The sequence below is a fragment of the Oncorhynchus mykiss genome, chromosome 12 (assembly GCF_057628025.1).
Source record: "Oncorhynchus mykiss isolate SJ-2025 chromosome 12, ASM5762802v1, whole genome shotgun sequence".
Lineage (NCBI taxonomy): Eukaryota > Metazoa > Chordata > Actinopteri > Salmoniformes > Salmonidae > Oncorhynchus > Oncorhynchus mykiss.
The window spans coordinates 63,535,216-63,561,936 of NC_143033.1; the positions used below are offsets into that span (position 1 = coordinate 63,535,216).

The window sequence follows — 26,721 nt, forward strand, 5'->3', positions numbered from 1 at the left end:
CACAGAGCTAATGAGCATAGTAAATTTAGTAATACTTTAGTATTAATGTATGAATGATGAGCATGCACACACATACAACTCTACCGAACAGTGTCACACTACTCTGGTACTGTGGTCCTGGATCTTGGACCCATCACTTGGGAAGGGACTAGGATTAGTTTGCGTTTACACATTTAGCACTGATCAGGGTACCAAATGCCCCAGGATCCCGATCGTACAAGGATAGACTCCATTTGCACTTGGTATTAAAGACCTGTATCCAGTTTAGAGAACCAGATAACAAAAGCGCATGTGATCTGATTGTGATCATATCTGGCTGACTGACCACCTCCGGAGGTGGACGGATTCACATTGTATCTGGATCTCTACTGTATCAGGCTACTGAAACTGCATACAGAGCTTTCGAAAGGAAAGCACATATAGCACAGTGAAAGGAAATCAGGACACATTCAGGACACATGTGACGGCCTTAATTCCACTTTCCCTCTCTTGGCCATGCGTGGGTCAACCCAGCCAGCCAACAGGTAAACAGAGCTACCTTGACACCAGTACCACTGCATTAGTAATAGTGCTTATAAATTAGATGCCTTATTCATGGGTATTACTGAATGTATTCAATATTCATGATAAGCTTACTATTACAGTTTTTTCCAAATGCTTACACACGTTTTCAAAACTATCTCCTTTTTTCAAAACTCTATACACAATTCCCAAAACTGCACACCCAAAATGCAAAATGCCTCACATCTCCTTCAAAATGTAACACTGCATTCAAATGCCATAAACACATGTCAGAATGAAGTATTTGCATCAAATGGCAAACACTGCTTTCATAAGAGTACATTTTTGGCTATACCATGTAAACACTGTTGTTCTAAATCTAAAGCTCTGTGGTCTTTCATAGGCATATATCTACATTTCAATACAATGTTCTACAGTGAAAGTAATCTGCTGAGAGGGGTAACAAGTACACTGTAAACACCAATGCAATGTAGAAACATAAAATATTTATTAGGCCAAACATTACTGTATACAACAGTAGCATACAACAAAACTATAAACATATGTAAACCAAAAGTATATTCTTTAGAATACAGTAAAGAACACCATTGTGTGTGTGGGGGGGGGGGCAGTCCAGGAATTGGTAGGGGGGGTCAGTCACCAGTGTTAAGCTACGCTTCACCTCTTCTCTGGTCTGGGTCTGGCCACAATACTTCGTCCACATCACAAGATACGTTTTCTCTTGCCAAACATCGAGGGAAGAATCTCCTAGCATGGCGTATCCAACCTCTATGTCCCCCATAGGTTTGGCGATCATACACTTTCCAGCGCCAGGCTGAGAAGAATTCCTCTATGGGATTTAGAAAAGGTGAATATGGGGGTAGGTACAAAACTACAAATTGTGGATGGGTGGCAAACCAGTTTTGGACCAGAACAGCCCGGTGAAAACTAACATTGTCCCATAAAACCACAAATCTAGCAGGCTCCTGATCTGGATCAGGGACAAGCATCGTGTAAATTGCATCCAGAAAAGTGAGCATATGGCCGGTGTTGTACGGACCCAGTGTGGCATTGTGATGGAGGACCCCGTTTTGAGTGATGGCAGCACACATAGTTATATTACCCCCACGCTGTCCAGGGACATTGGTAATTGCCCTCTGTCCTATTACATTTCTTCCGTGGCGCCTGGTTTTGGTGAGGTTGAAGCCAACCTCATCCACATAAATAAATTCATGGCGCATTACATGGGCATCCAGCTCCAATACTCTCTGTAACAGACAAAAGGATATACAGATGAGTAAATATGGTATGTCTGAAGTACTGGAAGTAGTGTTGCATACATACCTCTACAAAGTCATGTCGCATATTCTTGGCTCTATCAGTTTCTCTCAAATGGCACCTTGTAAAGTTGTTTCATCGTCACTCGGTGCCATTGGAGGATGCGTTGTATGGTCGACAGGCTTACAGCAATGATGTTGTTAAATATGATGTCATTATTCAAGATATGCTCTCATCTCTCGAATCCTAATTGCATTGTTGGCCAAAACCATATTTATAATTGCAGTCTCTTGTACATCTGTAAACAAGCATCCTCGTCCTCCATGATGTCTTTACCTTTCCACTCTGTACAGTATTCAAACACAGTATGTGTTCAGCATAGGAACTGTAAACAATGTACAAAAAAATGTAGTACAGCATGATAACCAACCTCATTCATTCAATGCAGTGCAGTAAATGGATGGCTTAGAGTTACAAATGTTTATACAATACTATGCAGTCATATGTATTTTACAGTACATTACTGTAATGCTAAAATAGTCATCAGATAGTTACATACCTGTTCTCATTTCTGAAGGTTCGAATTCTGGACGCCACTGTAAATCGACTCAAGTTGGGCTGGACTCTCAGTCCAGCCTCTCTCATGGTCAAACCGTGGTTGATCACATGATCAACAAGTGTTGCCCTAATCTCATCAGAGATGACTCTCCTTCCTTCTCTTCTTTGCCCTCGTCCTCTTCTTCCTCTTCCTCTTCCTCTCCCTCCTACTCCTCTTGCTCTCTGTCCATTGTTGGCATCGATGGTTCAAAACAGGTAATCTGACCTTTGACCTATTTATAGGCCGATACTACAGTAAAGCAGTGATTGGTTAGTGATCAGTTAAGCTATTAGTGTTTGCACATGTGAGGAGTGTGTGTGTGTGTGTGTGTGACCTGGTGAATAAGTGTAGCATTTTGATTGGTTGTGTTTGGAAAAGGAAAGCAAGTCACTTCCTGTTAGATTTTTGTGTTTTAGGTAGAGAATTGTGTGTCATGTTTTGAAAAAACAATTATGCAATTGACAACTGAGTCAAAGGCTGAGAAATAGCTTATGGTTTTGGATATTTGGTGTGTAGTTTTTCACTTTGAGTGAGAGGTTTCAAATATGTGAAACGTGTGACATGAAAATATTTTGTGTGTAAGCAGTTGGAAAAAACTGTAAGCTTACTATTTAAGACACAGGTTAAGCCTATTCCTGGACTGAAAAGCACTTTCAATTGAGATTCTCCATTGAGTTTGCTTTTTAATCCAGGACCAGGTTTAATCTATGACCAGGAAACCACCCCTGTATGTATTTACACATGTGAGTAAAGCATTTCCATGTTATGCACAACTACACTTCGATTCAAGTGAGAAGTAAGTCAACTCAGGTTCTCTATCTCCCCAACCCTTCTCCTCTCTATGCGGATAATTAGAGTTCATTACAATGCATTAAATCAGTCAAGAAGGAATGAAAGGGGTGTGTTTAGAGATTCATGACTTTAATTCTAGGAGACTGGCGTGGCTATGCAGGCAATAGATTGAAGAGCTGTCTAGGTTTTCTCTGACCAGTGTGCCCTTTTGCGGTATCTTTGCATTATTATGTCTCCGTTCCTATAATAGTTAGAGCATGAGTCAATGGTTGCATCCAAAATGGGTCATTATTCCCTATCTAGTGCACTACTTTTGACCTGGGTCCGAGGGCGGGTGCTGTTATAGAGTGTTATACAGGCCAACTTCAGGGAACTTGTAAACAATTTACAAAGTTCGATTTTTGGTGGCCCATTAAGTGTATAGAGACAAAAAAACGGGGGGAAATAACAACGTTACTTGTGCAGGTCTTAGTCTAGCTGACTGAATATAAATATTTATCTCTCTCACCTTCAGTATTTCAACTTTCTCTCTGACATTTATTGATGAAATCACAGGAATAACTTTGACCCCTTTCTTCTATTCAAGATCAAACAAAGGAGGCTCAGAAGGTTAATTGATCTGTGTGTTTTAATTGGAAAATTAAAATTGACCTCTCAACATTATCGTTCTTTAAAAGGTTTTTCCAACAGTAAGACAGCACTAATATCGGCATGACTGTCTGCAGGTCAGATATACAATATTTCACAAACTTCTGACCGGACCCTGTACAAACACTTGAGAAACTGTCCCGTCAGAATCCATACAGTTTCTTATTAAAGAAGAATACTACAATAACTCAAACTTGTTCTGGTAGCTCTGTCTCCAAAGTCCCCACACCATTGTGCTTGCACAATATTGTCCAATTTTGCAAAATCTGAAATCTGGCAACCCTAGTGGGATACTTTATAAGTGACATAATTTGTTATGGGCCAGTGTGCTGACTGTCTGATGGGCAGCTAAAGTGGTGTCTGCAACTTTCTGTCCAGCAGCTCCCTGGCAGCCCAGCCACAAATGAATAACCCCAGCCAGACAGAGGAACTGTGCCCTCAGCCAGGGTGTCAAGTTACGTACCTGATATACATCCTATCTCTGTGTGTGTGGATTAGAGGATTGCATTTTTAGAATACAGATGTAGGATGCTAATTTGATCACTTTTGTTGCTGAAAATGCAAACTTATAGGGTATTCATGGTTTAAAAAGGTTTCTAAAGTTTGTAATTTCCACTTTAAAATGCCACTTCATTTGTCCTAACGACAAATGCATCAACCACTACACAATTCACATTTCCTGTTGCTGCAAGTTTTTTTTCCTGCTGTAGCAAATTGGCTTCAATTAAGATCCTACATCTGTATACAGGTAAGTGTGTCTGCTAATCTTTGGAACCCAGAAGCAAATTTACAATGCACTAGACTAGGTATAGTGGTTCTTCCTTTAAAAGTTGTGGCGTACTGCAGCACAGCATGCGGGCTACCGCAGAATTCTATGGGACGTTATTTAAGTGTCAGCCATTGTTGCCAGAATGATGCAATTTACCACAATCTGCCACCATCCACCACAAATGGTCGCGGCATAAGCTAAAAACATTTAAAGGAAGAACCACTGTAGTTAATTATATTTACAGGCAGTCTTCAGGCATTTCAACAGAATCATAAATATTTTCGACACAGAAAATTGCAGGTCTGTTGAGGGTAAACTTGAATGTTGTGAAATTATGTGCAACTTCCAGCATGCGTTTACTGTGAACACCGAGGCTGTACCGGCTTTAAGTTAAAGTATTAACAGGGGCCATGTAGGCTACTGGGGCTATTTGTTCATAATGTATGCCTACCAGAATGGACTACCATCAAAAACAATGGACAAAATGCATCCCATAATATTTTAACATGGAAATCATTGTTCTATCATTCCACCTACAGCAGCAGCCAATGTGTGGTGTTCAATATAGGCCATCATTGCATGAGACTTTTGAAAAAACACGCAGGGCTTGACATTAACCTGTTTATCCACTTGTCCTTCAGACAAGGAGGTGACTGAAAATGTTGTTGTGTTGTTTGACACAAGAAACCACCTCTGATTGGTTATGCCACACCGGTCTGAAACGTTGATAGAGTTTCAACTAACACGAAAACTCTAGAAAGTTGAGTGAAGTTCAATCTTTCGCTTCTCTCTGTGTGCTTATATTTCTTCTGCACTCAGCACAGCAGTCCCGGGGAGCTGTGTGGTGTTCTTGCGCATGAATGCAGCTCAGAGTGAACATTGCTTGAGAAGCCTGTGGAGCTGAAGGTGAGATGCCTCTAAAAGAGTGAGATGTCCTATAAAATCACCCCGCCCCCCCTAAAAAAGCATGTTTTGTTATTTGACAAATTCTGTTTTCATAGTTTAATTTTTTTAGGTTTGGGATTTGTATCAGGTTTATCAGGTTTTCACCCTCAATCACACTTACATTGCAGGAGAATCGAACTTGGTATAATGGAGTGGTTTAATAACTTAAAAACACAGCTCCAAAACCATAATACATAATCAAAGCAAAGTGTGTTTGAGGACCCGACGCGCACCAATACAAACTACACGATCATGAACAAACAAACAATCTCTGAAAAGGACATGAGGGGAAACAGAGGGTTAAATACACAACAGGATAATGAACGGGATTGGAACCAGGTGTGTAGGAAGACAAGACAAAACAAATGGAAAATGAAAAATGGATCAATGATGGCAAGAAGACCGGTGACGTCGACCGCCGAGCACCGCCCGAACAAGGAGAGGCATCGATTTGGCAGAAGTCGTGACAATAAATCCTCTTCAGTCTACCCCCTCCTTTTTCGAACATTCTGTTAAAAATCGCGCAACATTTCAGCGTCCTGCTACTCATGCCAGGAATATAGTATATGCATATGATTAGTATGTGTGGATAGAAAACACTCTGAAGTTTCTAAAACTGGTTAAATAATGTCTGTGACTATAACAGAACGTGAACAGCAAGCGAAATCCCCAGAAAAACCTGGTCACAAAAACCACAGAAAAGTATTAATCCGCCAGTCTCTGAGTTGTTTATGGCAAGCAAAAATATATAGCAGGGAGCTTGCAGTTCCTACAACTTCCACACGATGTAGCCAAAAACGTCATTTTCATTGACAAAAATCCTTTGTGTAATGACAAATAGATCCTTCATTCCGTCCAGCATACAGCAATCGATTTTGGAAGAGAGAAAAAGGACATTGTTTTCTTGAGTAGCTGTTATTGAATACAGATCGCCCAGTGATCAATTTGATCACTTATTAACGTTTACAAATACCTAAAGTTGGGTTACAAAAGTAGGTTGAAGTGTTTTGTCAAAGAATATAGGCAACTTATATAATTTTAAAAAATGACGTTGCGTGTTGGAAGAGAGCTTTTTTCCTGAACCAGACAGGCTATACAAATGGATATTTTGGGCATACATGGACGGATTTAATCGGGAAAAATACCCAATTGTGATGTTTATGGAACATATAGGAGTGCCAACAAAGAATATCATCAAAGGTAATGAATGTTTTATATTTTATTTCTGCGTTTTGTGTAGCGCCGGTTACGCTAATTATTTTGTTTACGTCCCCTTCAGGTATATTGGGGTGTTGCATGCTATCAGATAATAGCTTCTCATGCTTTCGCCGACAAGCATTTTAAAAATCTGACTTGTTGGCTAGATTCACAACGAGGGTAGCTTTAATTCAATACCCTGCATGTGTGTTTTAATGAACGTTTGAGTTTTAACGAGTACATTTAGCATTTAGCGTAGCGCATTTGCATTTCCAGGTGTCTAGATGAGACGTCTGCGTCTCAAGTAGGATCAAGAGGATAAAGGCTTCATAAAGCGTACATAAGCACTACATAAAGGTTTTACATAGCATCTATAACCATATGTCATGCTTTATAAAGTGTTTGTAAATGTGGCATAAGTGTGTGACATTCACCAATGTCAAATGTGACATAACCCACTATGTCAAATACAATATAAACATGTGATTTATAAGGGGTGACTTGTTGGGTCGAAGGATGGCATACACTAAGTGATGTCATGTTAGTCACGTTACACCTAATCTCGTTTCCAGACACTTCCGCCCAAACGCATCAAACTTGGCCTTCATTAGTTAGGGTTAGGTTTCAAATCAAATTTTAAGAAGGTAAATTGTGGAAATGGGTAGGGTTTAGCAATAATTATGCATTTTTGACTGTGTTAAGTACTGACGATGACAAATACAACACTCAGTAAGCTCATTCCTATAGAATTCTATGGTCACTCCCACTAAGGCTGGATTTGGATACAAAAAGATTTCCCAAGCTTTAAACATCCCAAGGAGCACTGTGCAAGCGATAATATTGAAATGGAAGGAGTATCAGACCACTGCAAATCTACCAAGACCTGGCCGTCCCTCTAAACTTTCAGCTCATACAAGGAGAAGACTGATCAGAGATGCAGCCAAGAGGCCCATGATCACTCTGGATGAACTGCAGAGATCTACAGCTGAGGTGGGAGACTCTGTCCATAGGACAACAATCAGTCGTATATTGCACAAATCTGGCCTTTATGGAAGAGTGGCAAGAAGAAAGCCATTTCTTAAAGATATCCATAAAAAGTGTCGTTTAAAGTTTGCCACAAGCCACCTGGGAGACACACCAAACATGTGGAAGAAGGTGCTCTGGTCAGATGAAACCAAAATTGAACTTTTTGGCAACAATGCAAAACGTTATGTTTGGCGTAAAAGCAACACAGCTCATCACTCTGAACACACCATCCCCACTGTCAAACATGGTGGTGGCAGCATCATGGTTTGGGCCTGCTTTTCTTCAGCAGGGACAGGGAAGATGGTTAAAATTGATGGGAAGATGGATGGAGCCAAATACAGGACCATTCTGGAAGAAAACCTGATGGAGTCTGCAAAAGACCTGAGACTGGGACGGAGATTTGTCTTCCAACAAGACAATGATCCAAAACATAAAGCAAAATCTACAATGGAATGGTTCAAAAATAAACATATCCAGATGTTAGAATGGCCAAGTCAAAGTCCAGACCTGAATCCAATCGAGAATCTGTGGAAAGAACTGAAAACTGCTGTTCACAAATGCTCTCCATCCAACCTCACTGAGCTCGAGCTGTTTTGCAAGGAGGAATGGGAAAAAATGTCAGTCTCTCGATGTGCAAAACTGATAGAGACATACCCCAAGCGACTTTCAGCTGTAATCGCAGCAAAAGGTGGCGCTACAAAGTATTAACTTAAGGGGGCTGAATAATTTTGCACGCCCAATTTTTCAGTTTTTGATTTGTTAAAAAAGTTTGAAATATCCAATAAATGTCATTCCACTTCATGATTGTGCCCCACTTGTTGTTGATTCTTCACAAAAAAATACAGTTTTATATCTTTATGTTTGAAGCCTGAAATGTGGCAAAAGGTCGCAAAGTTCAAGGGGGCCGAATACTTTCGCAAGGCACTGTACATAGGCCCCCGCCCTGTGTCTTACCAGAGGCTGCTGTTCTATACTGCCAATAGAGTGTTGAACCTGCCAGCTTCATGCTATTAATGTCGTTGTTCTGCCACGACTCGGTGAAACATAAGATATTACAGTTTTTAATGTCCCATTGGTAGGATATACGTGCTTTCAGTTTGTCCCATTTATTTTCCAGTGATTGAATGTTAGCTAACAGTACAGATGGCAAAGGCAGATAAGCCACGCGTCGCCTGACAAGGCACCCCGATCTCTTTCCGCGATATCTCCAGTTTCTTTCTACAGCAAAGGACTGGAATGAGGGCTGTGGTGGCATTATTGCATTACTGTGGTGTAAAATAATTGTAGGGAATACTCAGTAGGGTCTGTAGAATGTACATATGATGTCATTTCGTGGGGCTCTGAATAATATGGAGTGTTGCTGGCATTTTACTCCACCCATTCCATTGGTGGCCGAATCACTTGCGCTTACTGCACTACAGACAACATGCTAACCAAACAACAGTGCAGGGCATGCTCACTGAATTAAAGGGCAACTACAGTCAAAAATCAAAGTTTCTTAGATTTTTCCTTGAACTCAAAAGTCATCCCCTGATTTGGTTTAAACATTGTTGTGAACACAGAAAAAACAATTTAGTTGGTTTTATAATTTAAAAAGTGTGAAAAAATGGGGTAAACCAGAAAGAAATTGTGAAATCCAAAACCTGGAAAAACAAAACCAAAAAAATGTAATTTGGGAAGAAACAGAAGTACCAACCTTTATCTCTGTGCATGATGTGCATGACCGGGAGCTGACGCTGTAGTAGTCCATGTGGGGTCAAACGAAATCAGGAGGGCTAGCTCAGAACTTCTGAAAATTGATTTTAAAGAACTGATTCCAGCACTGAAAGATTCCAAAAAGCAGCCAATCATTTCAGGTCCATCGTTGGGCTACAGATGTGAAAGATTCAGCAGACAAGCTGCGTTACACACCTGGTTAAAATATTGCTGTAGTTCAGTTGGAATCACTTTTATAGAAAACTTTGACACCTTCTGGAAACAGAAGATGCTCTACAGCAATGGTTCCCAAATGTTTTATATTACCGTACTCCTTCAAACACTCAACCTCCAGCTGCGTACCCCCTCTAGCACCAGGGTCAGCACACTTTCAATTTTTTTTTGTGCCATCATTGTAAGCCTGCCACACACACAACTATACGATACATTTATTAAACATAAGAATGATTGTGAATTTTTGTCACAACCCGGCTCGTAGGAAGTGGCAAAGAGCTCTTATAGGACCAGGGCAAAAATAATGTATCTTTATTTAGCCATCTTACATATATTTCTTTGTTCATTAAAAATTGTGAATAACTCTCCACAGGACAATTAGAAGGTTGTGCTTGAAAGGATACACATTACTCTGCAATGTTGGGGATGTATTGGAGAGAGTCTCCGTCTTCAATAATTTTTCACACAGTCTGTGCCTGTATATAGTTTTGATGCTAGTGAGGGCCAAGAATCCACTCTCACATAGGTACAGTACGTGGTTGCAAAGGGCATCAGTGTCTTAACAGTAAGATTTGCCAAGGCAAGAAACTCTGATGTTTGGCTACAGGTTAATGGCTACAGGTTAACATCTTCCCTATCCAGAATCCTGGCAGTGGCGTCTGATTAAATTACATTTTCACAGAACCGCTTGATGCAATATCGATGCGGCACACCTGTTCAGACATCGGTAAGTGGACTGGAGGCAGGGCATGAAAGGGATAACGAATCCAGTTGTTTGTGTCGGCCGTTTTTGGAAAGTACCTGTGTAATTGCGCACCAATCTCACTCAGGTATAGGGCTATATCACATTTGAGTGTATTAGTATTTGGTAGCATTGCCTTTAAATTGTTTAACTTGAGTCAAACGTTTTGGGTAGCCTTCCACAAGCTTCCCACAATAAGTTGGGAGAATTTTGGCCCATTGCTCCTGACAGAGCTGGTGTAACTGAGTCAAGTTTGTAGGCCTCCTTGCTCGCACACGCTTTTTCAATTCTGCCCACAAATCTTCTATGGGATTGAGGTCAAGGCTTTGTGCAGACCACTCCAATAACTTAACTTTGTTGTCCTTAAGCCATTTTGACACAACTTTGGAAGTATGCATGGGGTCATTGTCCATTTGGAAGACCCATTTGCGACCAAGCTTTAACTTCCTGACTGATGTCTTGAGATGTTGCTTCAATATATCCACATAATCTTCCTTCCTCAGGATGCCATCTATTTTGTGAAGTGCACCAGTCGTTCCTGCACCAAAGCACCCTCACAACATGATGCTGCCACCCCTGTGCTTCACTGTAGGGATGGTGTTCGTCGGCTTGCAAGTATCCCCCTTTTTCTTCCAAACATAACAATGGTCATTATGGCCAAACAGTTCTATTTTGTTTCATCAGACCAGAGTACATTTCTCCAAAAAGTACGATCTTTGTCCCCATGTGCAGTTGCAAACTGTACTCTGGCTTTTTTATGGTGTGGACTGTGGATATAACTGTGGATATAGATACTTTTGTACCTGTTTCCTCCAGCATCTTCACAAGGTCCTTTGCTGTTCTGGGATTGATTTGCTGTTTTCGCACCTAAGTACATTCATCTCTAGGAGACAGAACGCATCTCCTCTTGATCGGTGTGACGGCTGCATGGTCCCATGGTGATTATACTTGCGTACTATTGTTTGTACAGATAAACGTGGTACCTTCAGGCATTTGGAAATTGCTCCCAAGGATGAACCAGGTCGGCTGATTTCTTTTGATTTTCCCATGATGTCAAGCAAAGTGGCACTGGGTTTGAAGGTAGGCCTTGAAATGCATTCACAGGTACAACTACAATTGACTCAAATTATGTCATTTAGCCTATCAGAAGCTTCTAAAGCCATGACATAATTTTCTGGAATTTTCCAAGCTGTTTAAAAGCACAGTCAACTTAGTGTATGTAAACTTCTGACGCACTGGAATTGTGATACAGTGAATTATAAGTGAAATAATCTGTCTGTAAAGAATTGTTGGAAAAATTACTTGTGTCATGCACAAAGTAGATGTCCTAACCGACTTGCCAAAACTATAGTTTCTTAACAAGAATTGTGTGGAGTGGTTGAAATATGAGTTTTAATGACTCCAACCTAAGTGTATGTAAACTTCCGACTTCAACTGTATCTGTTGCTTTTATACGTCTTACTACTCGAAAGTCATCTTTATTGTTGCTCAAAAAACTCCTGTGGCTTATTTTCAAATGGTTAAGTTTTGTTTCTAAATGTCTGCGCAAGAGTGAAGGTTTCCCGCGAGAGAGTAACTGTTAATGTGATTGAATGTTAACTACCTGTATTTGACATTGTGTTGTTATTTCACTAGATGTTTTTTTAACACTAGATGGTTTATTTTTTACTTTTGGCAGTGAAACAAGATTTTTATTTAATTTAAATGTGAAACACATTTTTCTTTGTCGTACCACCGATGGCATTACGCGTACCCCAGTTTGGGGATACCTGCTCTACAGGAATGATGGAGTCCATGCAAATCATCTTGCTCCTGGACTCTGCCCACACATTTCAAGGCTGCGTTGAGACAATGACTTATCAATGACCCAAGCACAGTTAATACCTACCATTGTGTTGCTGACTTGTCATAATGCAGCCTCAAATGTACATTATCCCAGGGGCGTTGGCAGACACAATGTAAGTAGCTTAATTTATGTCCCCCTAACTGCCTTGAATACCTCTGTTGATCGTACAGTTATTGTATGCAGTAATAATGTGCCTATGAACCAGAGATACACTTTTAGCACTGAGTTAGTGTGCCCTAGTAGGAAGTCCACTGTGTGCAGCTCTCCCTGCACTATCATCTCCAATATAAAGAACATGAGCAAGTCTACTTCTGATAAGCTTCCCAGTAAAGCATTACAAACAATCAAGCTTTCCAGAAAAGTGCAAAAAACAGCCCATATTAACATATGTTGCCTAAGAAATGGAGTCAATAACTTGCTAGTAACAGATGACATTCATATTTTGACTATCTCTGAAACTCACTTAGATAATACCTTTGATGATACAGTGTCCGCAGACTCTGATGTTGGCGAGTACACAAATGTACCACACCTGAGGTTATAATATCTACCAAAAAGACAGAAATACCAATGGGCGTGGTGTTGCAGTCTAGCTTAGAGAGGATTTCATGTTAAATACTGTTGAAGTAATAATCTGTATCACATAAAGGCCATTCTTGTGGGAAGCTGCTATAGACCACCAAGTGCTGACAGTCAGTATCTGAATAATATGTGCTAAATACTTGATAATGTATGTGATATCAACAGAGAGGTATATTTTCTGGGTGATTTCAATATTGACTGGGTTTCATCAAGCTGCCCACTCAAGAAAAAGCTTCAAACTGTAACCAGTGCCTGCAACCTATGTCATGACTGTCCTGTGAGGATCCAAATAGGTCAAATCAGCTTTGCAATAAATAACTTCAACTAGACCCACTCTCACCCGCAGAGGGGGGAGGGGGGAACTGGTGGGGGTTAACACCTCACATCCTGTTGTAAATCAAGGGCAGAACATTCAACATCTCCCTCTCCAATATTCACAAGAGGAATGTGCCTTCGCATTAAGAAGACTTTTCCTGACAAAACTCTAACACATTCAAAAGCAACAACATTTCTAACATAGAACGTGGGGAATGGGCAGAGGTGACCTAAAAGAATGTGATGTCATTAAAAATGTTATAAAGGAAATACTGTAACTTGGAAAGTATACATACTACATGTACGAAGTTTCCATCCTCTACGTTGTGCATGCTATATGAAAAATTATGAAAGTGTTTTCATAATTGCCCCCTTTGAACGAACTGTATAAAATGATAGGTTAAGAATTAACATATCAGACCAGAGAGACATAGAGCTACAGCTCACGTTTAAAGTGGTTTGAACTCTGAATCTCAACCACAGGTAGAGAAGATAAAGTCACCTCATGGACAATCACTGGTTAGCTGTGCTAAATAAAGTATCTAGAAAAGTGAACTGAAGTGGAACCATTCTACTACTCTTTTGAAACCATTGTATTCCGTTACTCTCATCACCCCACTGGGAACCATCGACATGACTGGCTAGCCTATCTTCAAAGAAGCTTCAGGAGCGAATGGAGGTAGAATAAACTTTAGCTCTGTTCAGGACTACACAACAACTCACCGGATACCGGACGACTGCAGAGGAGAACAACAGTAGAAAACGGGAAAGGCCCAACCCCTTTCCAAGGCGGTTCCGAAAGAGATACACGGCGAACCAAGGCATTTTTATGTAAATACATTCATGATTTCTTACTCCACGGGAGTGGCGGTTTGTGTGCAAAGTATAAGTGAGAGTAGTTTCTTAATTTACCAACGTTAAGTGTCTCTGTCCCTCGCTCTCTCTCTTCACCTCTCCTATCCTGTATTACTATTTAGTTATAGCTAGTAAATAAATAATTAAACCAATTTGTGTAGAACGGAATCATAAGTAAGGCTCGGGTTTTGCAGATGCAAAAATTATGACTGTTGAGAATGATGATATGATACGAGGTTATGATTAATAAGTTGACTGTTTATGGATGTGATAGGTAAAGACCTTAGAGTTTAATGAGCTAATTGTTACATTATTAATTTAAATAGGTTAACAATTACACATAGTTAGTTGATTAGATACTATAACAGTCATCAGATTAAATTAATTTAAGGAACCGCCCCTTTAAAAAAAATTTGACTAAAATGATATCCCCAAATGTAGCTCAGGCCCTGATGCAAGGATATGCATATTCTTGGTACCATTTGAAAGGAAACACTTTGAAGTTTGTGGACATGTGAAAGGAATGTAGGAGAATTTAACACAGTAGATCTGGTAAAAGATAATACAAAGAAAAAAACAACCGTTCTTTTGTATTTTGTTTTAAATGCAAGAGTAAGGCCATAATGTATTATTCCAGCCCAGGTGCAATTTAGATTTTGGCCACAAGATGGCATCCGTGTATGTGCAAGATTTTAGACTAATCCAATGAACCATTGCATTTCTGTTCAAAATGTTGTATCAAGACTGCCTAAATGTGCCTAATTTGTTTATTAATAACTTTTCATGTCCAGAATTGTGCACTCTCCTCAAACAATAACACAGTATTATTTCACTGGAATAGCTACTGTAAACTGGACAGTGCAGTTAGATTAACAAGAATTTAAGAAGCCAATATCAGATATGTCTATGTGTTGGGAAATGTTCTTGTTACTTAGGCTAATGCGATTAGCATTAGGTTGTATGTTAGCTCAACTGTCCCATGGAAGGGACACTGATCCCAAAGAAGTTGAAGATAAAGTCACGATCAGTCAACTTACCAGGGCAGTTACAGCACAGGAATTAAATCCTCAACATGTATTGATTAAATCTTTACTAATGCTGCAAAAATTAGCTTTAAAGCAGTATCCAGTATCCAGTATCACAATATAGTAGCCATATCTAGGTAAAACAAAAGTTCAACAAGCTGGTCCTAATATAGTGTACGAGGTCACACAATACGTTTTGTAGTGATTGTTATGATGATTTAAAGAGTATTTACTGGTCTGTAATGAGGAGCAACCAGGCACTGCACTTCACACATTTATGAAATTGCTTATTCCCGTTACTAAGAAGCATGCACCCACTAAGAAAATGACTGTAAAAACTGTTAAATCCCCTTGGGTTGATGAGGAATTGAAAAATGTAATGGTTGAGAGGGATGAGGCAAAAGGTATGGAAAGTAAGTCTGGTACCACAACCAATTGGAAAATGTGCTGCAAATTGAGAAATCATGTAACTAAATTAAATAAAAAAAAGAACAACTATACAATGAAACAAAGATACATTTTTATAAAGAATGACAGTAAAAAGCTTTGGAGCACCTTAACTCTTAGAACTACCCCTCCCGGATCCGGGAGAATTGTCATCAACTGACACTAATTAGCACAACGCAACGGACAAAAAATATTACTAGAAAATATTCATATTCATGAAATCACAAGTGAAATATATTGAAACACAGCTTAGCCTTTTGTTAATCATCTTTTCATCTCAGATTTAGAAATGATGCTTTGCAGCCAAAGCAAGACAAGCATTTGTGTAAGTTTATCGATAGCCTAGCATAGCATAATGTACAGCTAGCAGCAGGCAACTTGGTCACGAAAATCAGAGAAGCAATCAAATTAAATTGTTTATCTTTGATGAGCTTCGGATGTTTTCACTCACGAGACTCCCAATTATACAGCAAATGTTCCTTTTGTTCCATAAAGATTATTTTTGTAGCCGAAATACCTCCGCTCGTTCTTCACGTTTGGCTGAGAAATCGACCAGAAATTGAGGTCACGACAATGCCGAAAAATATTCCAAATTAGATCCATAATATCGACAGAAACATGGCAAACGATTTTTATAATCAATCCTCAAGGTGTTTTTCAAATATCTATTCGATAATACTGTATATCAACCGGGACAGTTGGCTTCTTAGTAGGAAAGAGAGAAACAATGGACGCATTTGTCTATTACGCACAAATCACTCTGAGAGCCACCAGCTGACCACTGACGCAATGTTGTCGTTCACGCTCATTTTCAAAATAAAAGCCTGAAACTATGTCTTGTGACACTAGACACATTAGGGAAGCCATAGAAAAAGGAATCTGGTTGAAATCCCATTCACTGCTCAATAGGGACGCATAGGAGGTAGAGAGAGGTATAGAGGTTTCTAAATAAGAGTCCCTTCGTGATTGGATTTTTCTCAGGCTTTCACCTGCAATATCAGTTCTGTTATACTCACAGACAATAGTTTTACAGTTTTGGAAACTTTAGTGTTTTCTATCCTAAACGTTCAATTATATGCATATTCTAGCATCTTGTCCTGACAAAATAGCCCGTTTACTTTGGGGACGTTATTTTTCCAAAAATGAAAATAGTGCCCCCTAGTTTCAAGAGGTTTAAATGACATTTTGGGCAAAAAGGCAAACAGCTCCATCATTCATTGAATTAGATGGTTCATTCATAACAAAACCCACTGATATTGCCAACTACTTTAATGATTCTTTTCATTGCTAATCTTGCCAAATTTAGGAATGACATGCCAGCAACAAATGCCGACACAAGTACATCTGACCAAATTAAGAAAGACAAGCTTTTTCATTTTGAATTCTGTAAGGTGAGTGTGAAAAGGTGAAATAATTATTGTTGTTTATCAACAATGACAAGCCACCGGGGTCTGACAACTTGGATGGAAAATTACTGAGGATAATAGCAGACGATATTGCCACTCCTATTTGACATATCTTCAACCTAAGCCTACTAGAAGGTATTTGCCCTCAGGCCTGGAGGGAATCAAAAGTCATTCTGCAACCTATGAATAGTAAAGACCTCTTCACTGGCTCAAATAGCAGACCAATCAGGCTGTTACCAACCCTTAGTAAACCTTTGAGAAAAATGGTTTGACCAGATATAATGCTATTTTACAGTAAACAAATTGACAACAGACTTTCAGCATGCTTATAGGGAAGGACATTCAACAAGCACAGCACTTACACAAATGACTGATGATTGACTGAGAGAAATTGATGATACAAAGTTTGAGAGGGGGCTGTTTTGTTAGACTTCAGTGCGGCTTTTGACATTATTGATCATAGTCTGCTGCTCGAAAAAAACATATGTGTTACAGCTTTACACCCCATGCTGTATTGTAGATAAAGAGTTACTTGTCTAACACAACACAGAGGGTATTCTTTAATGGAAGCCTCGCCAACATAATCCAGGTAGAATCAGGAATTCCACAGGGCAGCTGTCTAGACCCCTTTCTTTTTTTCAATCTTTACTAACGACATGCCACTGGCTTTGAGTAAAGACAGTGTGTCTATGTATGCGGATGAGTCAACACTATAAACGTCAGCTACTACAGCGACTGAAATGACTGCAAACACTTATAGAAGAGCTGCAGTTAGTTTCAGAATGGGTGGCAAGGAATAAGTTAGCCTGAAATATTTCAAAACTAAAAGCACTGTATTTGGGACAAATCATTCTTTAAACCCTAAACCTTAACCTCTAGCGTCGAGCAATCCCGTATCCGGGAGCGTAATCATAGCCTCAAGCTCATTACCATAACGCAACGTTTCCTATTCATGAAAATCGCAAATGAAATGAAATAAATATATTGAAACACAAGCTTAGTCTTTTGTTAACAACACTGTCATCTCAGATTTTCAAAATATGCTTTAACCAAAGCTACACAAGCATTTGTGTAAGAGTATTGATAGCCTAGCATAGCATTAAGCCTAGCATTCAGCAGGCAACATTCACAAAAACAAGAAAAGCATTCAAATAAAATAATTTACCTTTGAAGAACTTCGGATGTTTTCAATGACGAGACTCTCAGTTAGATAGCAAATGTTCATTTTTTCCAAAAATATTATTTGTGTAAGAGAAATAGCTCCGTTTTGTTCATCACGTTTGGCTTAGAAAAAAAACCCTGAAAATGCAGTTAACACAACGCCAAACTTTTTTCCAAATTAGCTCCATAATATCGACAGAAACATGGCAAACGTTGTTTCGAATCAATCCTCAAGGTGTTTTTCACAATTCTATTAGATGAAAAATCATTCCTGGCAGTCGGTTTCTCATCAAAGGCAAACGGAAAAATACTGCAGCTGGAGATTACGCAATAATTGCGACAGAGGACACCAAGCGACCACCTGGTAGATAGATGTAGTCTCTTATGGTCAATCTTCCAATGATATGCCTACAAATACGTCACAATGCTGCAGACACCTTGGGGAAAACGTGGAAAACGTAAGCTGACTCCTAGCTCCTCCACAGCCATATAAGGAGTCATTGAAATGAGGCGGTTTCAAAAAATGCGGCACTTCCTGATTGATTTTTTTATCTGGGTTTCGCCTGTAACAACAGTTCTGTGGCACTCACAGACAATATCTTTGCAGTTTTGGAAACGTCAGAGTGTTTTCTTTCCAAAGCTGTCAATTATATGCATAGTCGAGCATCTTTTTGTGACAAAATATAGTTTTTCATCCAAAAATTAAAAGAGCGCCCCCTATATCGAAGAAGTTAACTAAATCTTGTAATGAATAATGTGGAAATTGAGCAAGTTGAGGTGACTAAACTGCTTGGAGTACTCCAGGATTGTAAAACCATATTGATACAACAGTAGCTAAAATAGGGAATAATCTGTCCATAATAAAGCCCTGCTCTGCCTTCTTAACAACACTATCAACAAGGAAGGTCCTACAGGTCCTAGTTTTATCGCACCTGGACTACTGTTCAGTTGTGTGGTCAGGTGCCACAAAAAGGGACTTAGGAAAATTACGATTGGCTCAGAACAGATGAGCACGGCTGGCCCTTAAAACTACACGGGGAGCTAACATTACTGATAAGCATGTCAATCTCTCATGGCTCAAAGTTGAGGAGAAATTGACTTCATCACTACTTGTTTTTGTAAGAAGTGTTGACAAGTGCAGACACCCATGCATACCCCACAAGAAATGCCGCCATAGGTCTCTTCACAATCCCCAAATACAGAATAGACTATGGGAGTCCCACAGTACTACATGTAACTCTATTCCACATCAAGTAACTGATGCAAGCAGTAGAATCAGATTTTTAAAAATGATCAAATACACCTTATGAAACAGCGGAGACTGTGAAGAGACACACACAAAGGTACAGACACACGCACACAAGCGCTATCACACACATGTACATTGTAATGTTGTTGTATGGTGGTATTATACATTTTGCATTGTGGATATGTAGTGGCGTAATGATGTTATATACAACAATGTACTGTTTTATCTGTTGCTCCAGACTTAGAAAAACTGCCTTTGCACCCCATGTATGGAATAACAAGTTCCTTGCAACTAGTTACATTGATGACTCTCGGGCAGTTCAAAATATGGGTTGAGGACATCTTTGTTGAGGAATGTGATTGTTTTTCTTAAGTGTGTATTTTTGTATTCTCTTGTATTTTGTCAAATGTGTGAAATTGTAAAATGCAGGGCTGCCTTATGAAAGACACCGGTCCTTTTTGTCAGTGGGACTCCCTGTTGAAATAAAGGTAACCTCAAATATAATCCAGTAAAAAAAAATCACAGCATTTTTAATAAAGTTGTTAGCGGCACATTATTGTGGTCTCAAACCAGTGAGCATAAAGTACATTCTTCAAGAATATGAGCACTCTGGAATTATTTACACAATGAAAGTCCTAATTGCTGCAGTTATTACAGCCATAAGTGATGTGAATGACACACATCCTCACCGGGACCAATTTCCTCTTTTCTCTGCATATATCTGAGAATCAGGATAAACCAACATCACCCATGGTGAGTCAAAAAATGTGCCAAATTCATATGATGGGACAGTTACGTTTCAATTTCCATAGCGTTGCTGTAAAGTTTAAACAAAGGACATTTCAGATTCACTCTGCCAGCTAGATCCTGGCATAGAAACAGTGGGGTAGTGGTAAGAAAATAGCTGATCCCAGGTTGCAGTGAAAAAAGCTATGCTCCATATACGTTCAATACATTTTTCTGTAAAAGGTGGATAAACGCTCACTTAAAATGAAGGTGAGTAAATTACGTTTAGGCTACCCTCCACAACATTGTAGAATAGATTATTAATAATGTATGCCTACACAATCTTCCAATGGGACGATCATACCACTAAACAACACCACCGTTGCTTGTTTTCAAGTAGTTTACAGATCTATAGTTTAATAGTGGATCCCAAATCAATTGTGGGGAAGGGATGCGAGGCTTCCTTTTCCCATCGTATTGAGAAAAACAAACGCCATAAGGAGAGTGAGTGAGAGAATGCCAATGAATGCTCTGACTGCTGCGAGAGGGAAACCTTGTGGTCTGGTGTTACCATGGCCACTGGGAGAAAGAGGATGGAAACAGAAAAATGGTTCCGACATTACATTTATTTAGACACACTTTGACATTCAAATAAAAAACATTTTATTAATAATATGGAACACTAAAATACAGGACACAAGTGTATTAAAATACATTGACAAAATCATAGCCATGCATTTTTACATGACCAGTATTTAGATTTGAGTGTGTTCTTACATAGGGAATTTGGTTTTGTCCTAATTAAACAGTTCACATCACTGTCCGGGTGTGGTGAAGTGGACTAGGAGGAGAGAAACACATTGTGCATTGAGCCCTGTAAGAGCTTTTTATTAGTTAGCCCAACTGTGCAATATTTTGGTCTGTGTAATAATACATACATAAATAAATAGTTAATCACAATACTTGCAACCTCACCACATCAATGCTCTAAAAATCTCCCAATGGTACACTCTACAGATCACAGGCAAGCCAAGCACTGCAGTAGTCTGAGTAACAGTCTCTTTAGCTATTCCACTCCCTGTACTCTATGTCATTTGCCAAAGATGAAGATTGGCAATGACAAGGAGTGGCAAGGAGTGGAATGTTTCTAAAGAGACCTGTACTCAGACTAGCACTGTTGCACACGATTGTCAAACACCACACCAACACATACACACACATTGAAGAATGAGCAACAAAAAAAATAGATCAGATCTTCTTCTAGTCCATGGGCTCAAACAGCTTCATTCTCTCTTGGACAGAAAGACCCTCCTTCAGACTCTGACAGACAAAGATGAAAAAAAAGGAAGAAATGAGGCACAAGATCAGTGTTTTGTTTTTAGTTATTGCAGTGTTATCAAATTGGGATCGAGTCAAAGTTACAGTGGCTTGTGAAAGTATTCACCCCCTTCGCATTTTTCCTATTTTGTTGCCTTACAACCAGGAATTAAAATGCATTTTTGGAGGGTTTGTAATCATTTGATTTACACAACATGCCTACCATTTTGAAGATGCAAAATATTTTGTATAGTGAAACAAACAAGAAATAAGATAAAAAAAAGTGAAAATTTGAGCGTGCATAACTCTTCATCCCCCCAAAGTCAATACTTTGTAGAACCACCTTTTGCAGAATTTACAGCTGCAAGTCTCTTGGGGTATGTCTCTATAAGCTTGGCACATCCAGCCACTGGGATTTTTGCCCATTCTTTAACTTCTCTAGGGTAGGGGGCAGCATTAGGAATTTTGGACGAAAAGCGTGCCCAAATTAAACTGCCTTCTACTCAGGATATTCATATAATTAGTAGATTTGGATAGAAAACACTCTAAAGTTTCCAAAACTGTTAAAATAATGTCTGTGAGTATAACAGAACTGAGAAAAATCCAGTATTCTGTATTCTGAAAAATGAGGGAGTAAGAGCAGTCAATGAGTGGACCCTGCCGTGTCACAGAGCTTTTTCATGCGCACGACCGAGAGAGTACCTTTCTCGTTTACCTTTTATATTGACGACGTTATTGTCCGGTTGAAATATTATCGATTATTTAGGCTAAAAACAACCTGAGGATTGAATATAAACATCATTTGACATGTTTCTATGAACTTTACAGATACCATTTTTTTTGTCTGCCTGTTGTGACTGCGTTTGAGCCTGTGGATTACTGAACAAAACGCGTGAACAAACCGGAGGTTTTCGGATATAAAGAGAGACTTTATCGAACAAAAGGAACATTTATTGAATAAATGAATGTCTTCTGAGTGCAACCATATGAAGATCATCAAAGGTAAGTGATTAAGTTTATCTCTATTTCTGACTTGTGTAACTCTTCTACTTGGCTGGTTACTGTTTGTAATGATTTGTCAGCTGGGCTATGTTCTCAAATAATTGTAAGGTATGCTTTCGCCGTAAAGCATTTTTGAAATCTAACACCGTGGTTGGATTCACAAGAAGTTCATCTTTAAATCTATGTAAAATAGTTGTATCTTTTCTGAATTTTTATAATGAGTATTTTTGAATTTGGCGCTCTGAAATCTCACTGGATGTTGGCATACCCTAGAGAGGTTAAGGCAAAACTGCTCCAGCTCCTTCAAGTTGTATGGGTTCCACTGGTACACAGCAATCTTTAAGTCATACCACAGATTCTCAATTGGATTGAGGTCTGGGCTTTGACTAGGCCAATCCAAGACATTTAAATGCTTCCCCTTAAACCACTCGAGTGTTGCTTAGTATGCTTAGGGTCATTGTCCTGCTGGAAGGTGAACCTTCGTCCCAGTCTCAAATCTCTGGAAGACTGAAACAGGTTTCCCTCAAGAATGGCCCTGTATTTAGCGCCATCCATCATTCCTTCAATTCTGACCAGTTTCCCAGTCCCTGCTGATGAAAAACATTCCCACAGTATGATGCTGCCACCACCATGCTTTACTGTGGGGGTGGTGTTCTCGGGGTAATGAGAGGTGTTGGGTTTGCGCCAGACATAGCATTTTTCTTGATGGCCAAAAAGCTACATTTTAGTCTCATCTGACCAGAGTACCTTCTTCCATATGTTTGGGGAGTCTCCCACATGCCTTTTGGCAAACATCAAACGTGTTTGCTTATTTTTTTTCTTTAATCAAAGGCTTCTGTCTGGCCACTCTTCCGTAAAGCCCAGCTCTGTTGAGTGTACGATTTCAAGTGGTCCTATGGACAGATACTCCAATCTCCGCTGTGGAGCTTTGCAGCTCCTTCAGGGTTATCTTTGGTCTCTTTGTTGCCTCTCTGATTAGTGCCCTCCTTGCCTGGTCCGTGATTTTTGGTGGGCGGCCCTCTCTTGGCAGGTTTGTTGCAGTGCCATATTCTTTCCATTTTTAATAATGGATTTAATGGTTCACCGTGGGTTGTTTAAAGTTTCAGATATTATTTTATAACCCAACCCTGATCTGTACTTCTCCACAACTTTGTCCCTGACCTGTTTGGAGAGCTTCTTGGTTTTCATGGTGCCGCTTGCTTGGTGGTGCCCCTTGCTTAGTGGTGTTCCAGACTCTGGGGCTTTTCAGAACAGAACAGGTGTATATACAGGTGTATATACTGAGATCATGTGACACTTAGATTGCACACAGGTGGACTTTATTTAACTAATTATGTGACTTCTGAAGGTAATTGTTTGCACTAGATCTAATTTAGGAGCTTCATAGCAAAGGGGGTAAATACATATGCACGCACCACTTCTGAATTTTTTTTTTTTTTGAATTTTTTGAAACAAGTAATTTTTTTCCATTTCACCAATTTGGACTATTTTCAGTATGTCCATTACATGAAATTAAAATTAAAATCCATTTAAATTACAGGTTGTAATGCAAAAAAATAGGAAACATGCCAAGGCGGATGAATACTTTTGCAAGGCACTGTACCTCGCCCCTGACCTCTCACCTTTGACCTGACCCCTCTGATTTGCCTGGTGAGTGTCGACCTCTCCTTCTTCAGAAAATCAGGGTTGCTTGTCAACTTCACTATGTCTACAGTGTATGCATAGAGAGAAGTCCTAAGTCACTATACATGCCAGTAGGATTATTAGTCCGTGTGCATGCAGGTGTGCACATATGAGTGTGAAGTGGTTGCACTGTGTGGGGTGGGGGTGTTTGTGTGTGCATGTCTTACCGTAAGCCTGAGCAGCATTGGAGCCGTCGCCGCCCCTGCCCTCATCCCTGGGAGACCCTGTTGCAGTCTGGAGCTCCTCTCGCAGCTTGGGAATGTCACATTGGACCTTGGACCGGCTGAAGCTCAGCTCAGCATACAGGGCTTTGAGCTTGTCTTTGGCGTATGCCTTATCCTGCATACACATATTGGGAAGATTGAAGTTTTTCCAGATTTCCTTTGACGGTCTATTGACAAAAAAATCTGGTGAATTCGAGTGGATACACATGGTTTCAGAACCCCCATGGAACGAGGAGCCAATCATTTATTTTAGACTACTTGAAACTAGAGATGTGCACTGTTAGTTGAATATACAAATCGAGTGAATATTAGTCTGCGCAAAATCAAATTACAGGCCTATTTTAACACTGAAAAGTATTTTTTCTGAAATACATTAAAATATCCATGTGACATTGTTACATACAAGTACATACCATGACATTTGAAATGATTAATTTAATAAAACATTTACTTTTCAATGTAGTTTTTGTGACATGCACTTTGCCCCACAACAAAGGGTCTCAATGTGTAACAAGTGTAGAGAGAGTTCACGAATGCAATGCAAGGTGGAATGAAATCATGGAATTTAAAGCTAAAAGAAATGAGAAGGAGTATGCTACAACGAGCAACCAACAGGGGAGTTGGGACCACATTTTGCCTATCTAGCTATAGCTGGCTAGCTTGGCTACTCCATTCAAGACAGGCACTGTTACAGTGTCTTCGGAAAGCATTCAGACCCCTTGACTTTTTCCCCATTTTGTTACGTTACAGACTTATTCTAAAATTGATTCAATTATTTTTTCTCTCTCATCAATCTACACACAATACCGCATAATGACAAAGCAATAAAAAAACAATGACAAAGCAAAAAGCATTTCTGCACATTTATTAAAAATATCAAATATTACATTTACATACAGTGGGGGGGAAAGTATTTAATCCCTTGCTGATTTTGTACGTTTGCCCACTGACAAAGAAATTATCAGCCTATAATTTTAATGGTAGGTTTATTTGAACAGTGAGAGACAGAATAACAACAACAAAAAAACAGAAAAATGCATGTCAAAAATGTTATGGCTCTACCACGGCATACAGTCATTACTATATTAAAGAATTTAAACAATGAGAAAATATGGAACAATATATAATGACATGTTAATTATATAAAGCAGCCAGTGTAATCATCTGCCAGAGAGTAGCCCCAATAGGCCCGAGCCACAAGTAATACATTTGGGCCAGATAACTCTCACCGGAATCAGTCCAAGCCCAAGTAATACATTTGGGCAAAATAACTCACCGGAATCGGACCGAACTCCATCCCCACATCCTAGCCATAAGTAATACTGCCGAAGACGGCCAAGAATCGGACCACATGAAGTTGGCCGAGTCTGACTCTCAGCCGTGTGTCATTTTGGGTGCATAAGCATGAGGGAGTGGACTAGAGGTCGACCGATTATGATTTTTCAACGGCGATACCGATTATTGGAGGACCAAAAAGGCCGATACCGATTAATCTGACGATTTTTAAAAATTTTAATTCGTAATAATGACAATTACAACAATACTGAATGAACACTTATTTTAACTTAATATAATACATCAATAAAATCAATTTAGCCTCAAATAAAATCATGAAACATGTTCAATTTGGTTTAAATAATGCAAAAACAAAGTGTTGGAGAAGAAAGTAAAAGTGCAACGAAGAGCTGCTGGCAAAACGCAAAGAAAGTGCTGTTTGAATGAATGTTTGCCTGCTTCTGCCTACCACCGCTCAGTCAGATACTTAGATACTTGTATGCTTGTATGCTCAGTCAGATTATATGCAATGCAGGACACGCTAGATAATATCTAGTAATATCATCAACCATGTGTAGTTAACTAGTGATTATGATTGATCGATTGTTTTAATAAGATAAGTTTAATGCTAGCTAGCAACTTACCTTGGCTTACTGCATTTGCGTAACAGGCAGTCTCCTTGTGGAGTGCAACGAGAGAGGCAGGTCATTATAGCGTTGGACTAGTTAACTGTAAGGTTGCAAGATTGCATCCCCCGAGCTGACAAGGTGAAAATCTGTCGTTCTGCCCCTGAACAAGGCAGTTAACCCACCATTCCTAGGCCGTAAATAAAGATTAAATAAATAAATAAAATTGGCGAAAATCGGTGCCTAAAAATACAGATTTCCGATTGTTATGAAAACTTGAAATCGGCCATTCCGATTAATCGGTCGACCTCTAGAGTGGACACACCTTGCAGTTATGGAGCGTAACAACATTGTGAGACAGAAACCCACAAGGGACACTGAAAGATAAAACATCAAGACAACAAGAGTAATGACACAACCACCTCATTCTTCTCTCTGCAGATTCTCAAGACACAACACAAAATTCCCCTGCAAAGGGCTACTATTGACAAGAATGATCTGTCAATGGGCTAGGGGAGGTTAACAGATAGTACTTTGAGATGAGATAGGGAGTTTTG

At 39.5% G+C, this 26,721-nt stretch overlaps 1 protein-coding gene across 1 annotated transcript in view; it reads right to left on the bottom strand.

The window, feature by feature from the left end:
* Positions 1–20,676: 20,676 nt before the first annotated feature.
* LOC110538922 (uncharacterized) overlaps positions 20,677–26,721 on the bottom strand; it is a 68,649-nt gene continuing 62,604 nt past the window's right edge. The window contains exons 15-17 of the mRNA XM_021625893.3: positions 24,207–24,378; positions 23,979–24,064; positions 20,677–21,357 (exon numbers count right to left, since the gene is read on the bottom strand). Of these exons, the coding sequence (XP_021481568.3) occupies positions 21,298–21,357; positions 23,979–24,064; positions 24,207–24,378 (318 nt within the window). The 3' untranslated portion in view covers positions 20,677–21,297. The remainder of the gene's footprint in view (positions 21,358–23,978; positions 24,065–24,206; positions 24,379–26,721) is intronic.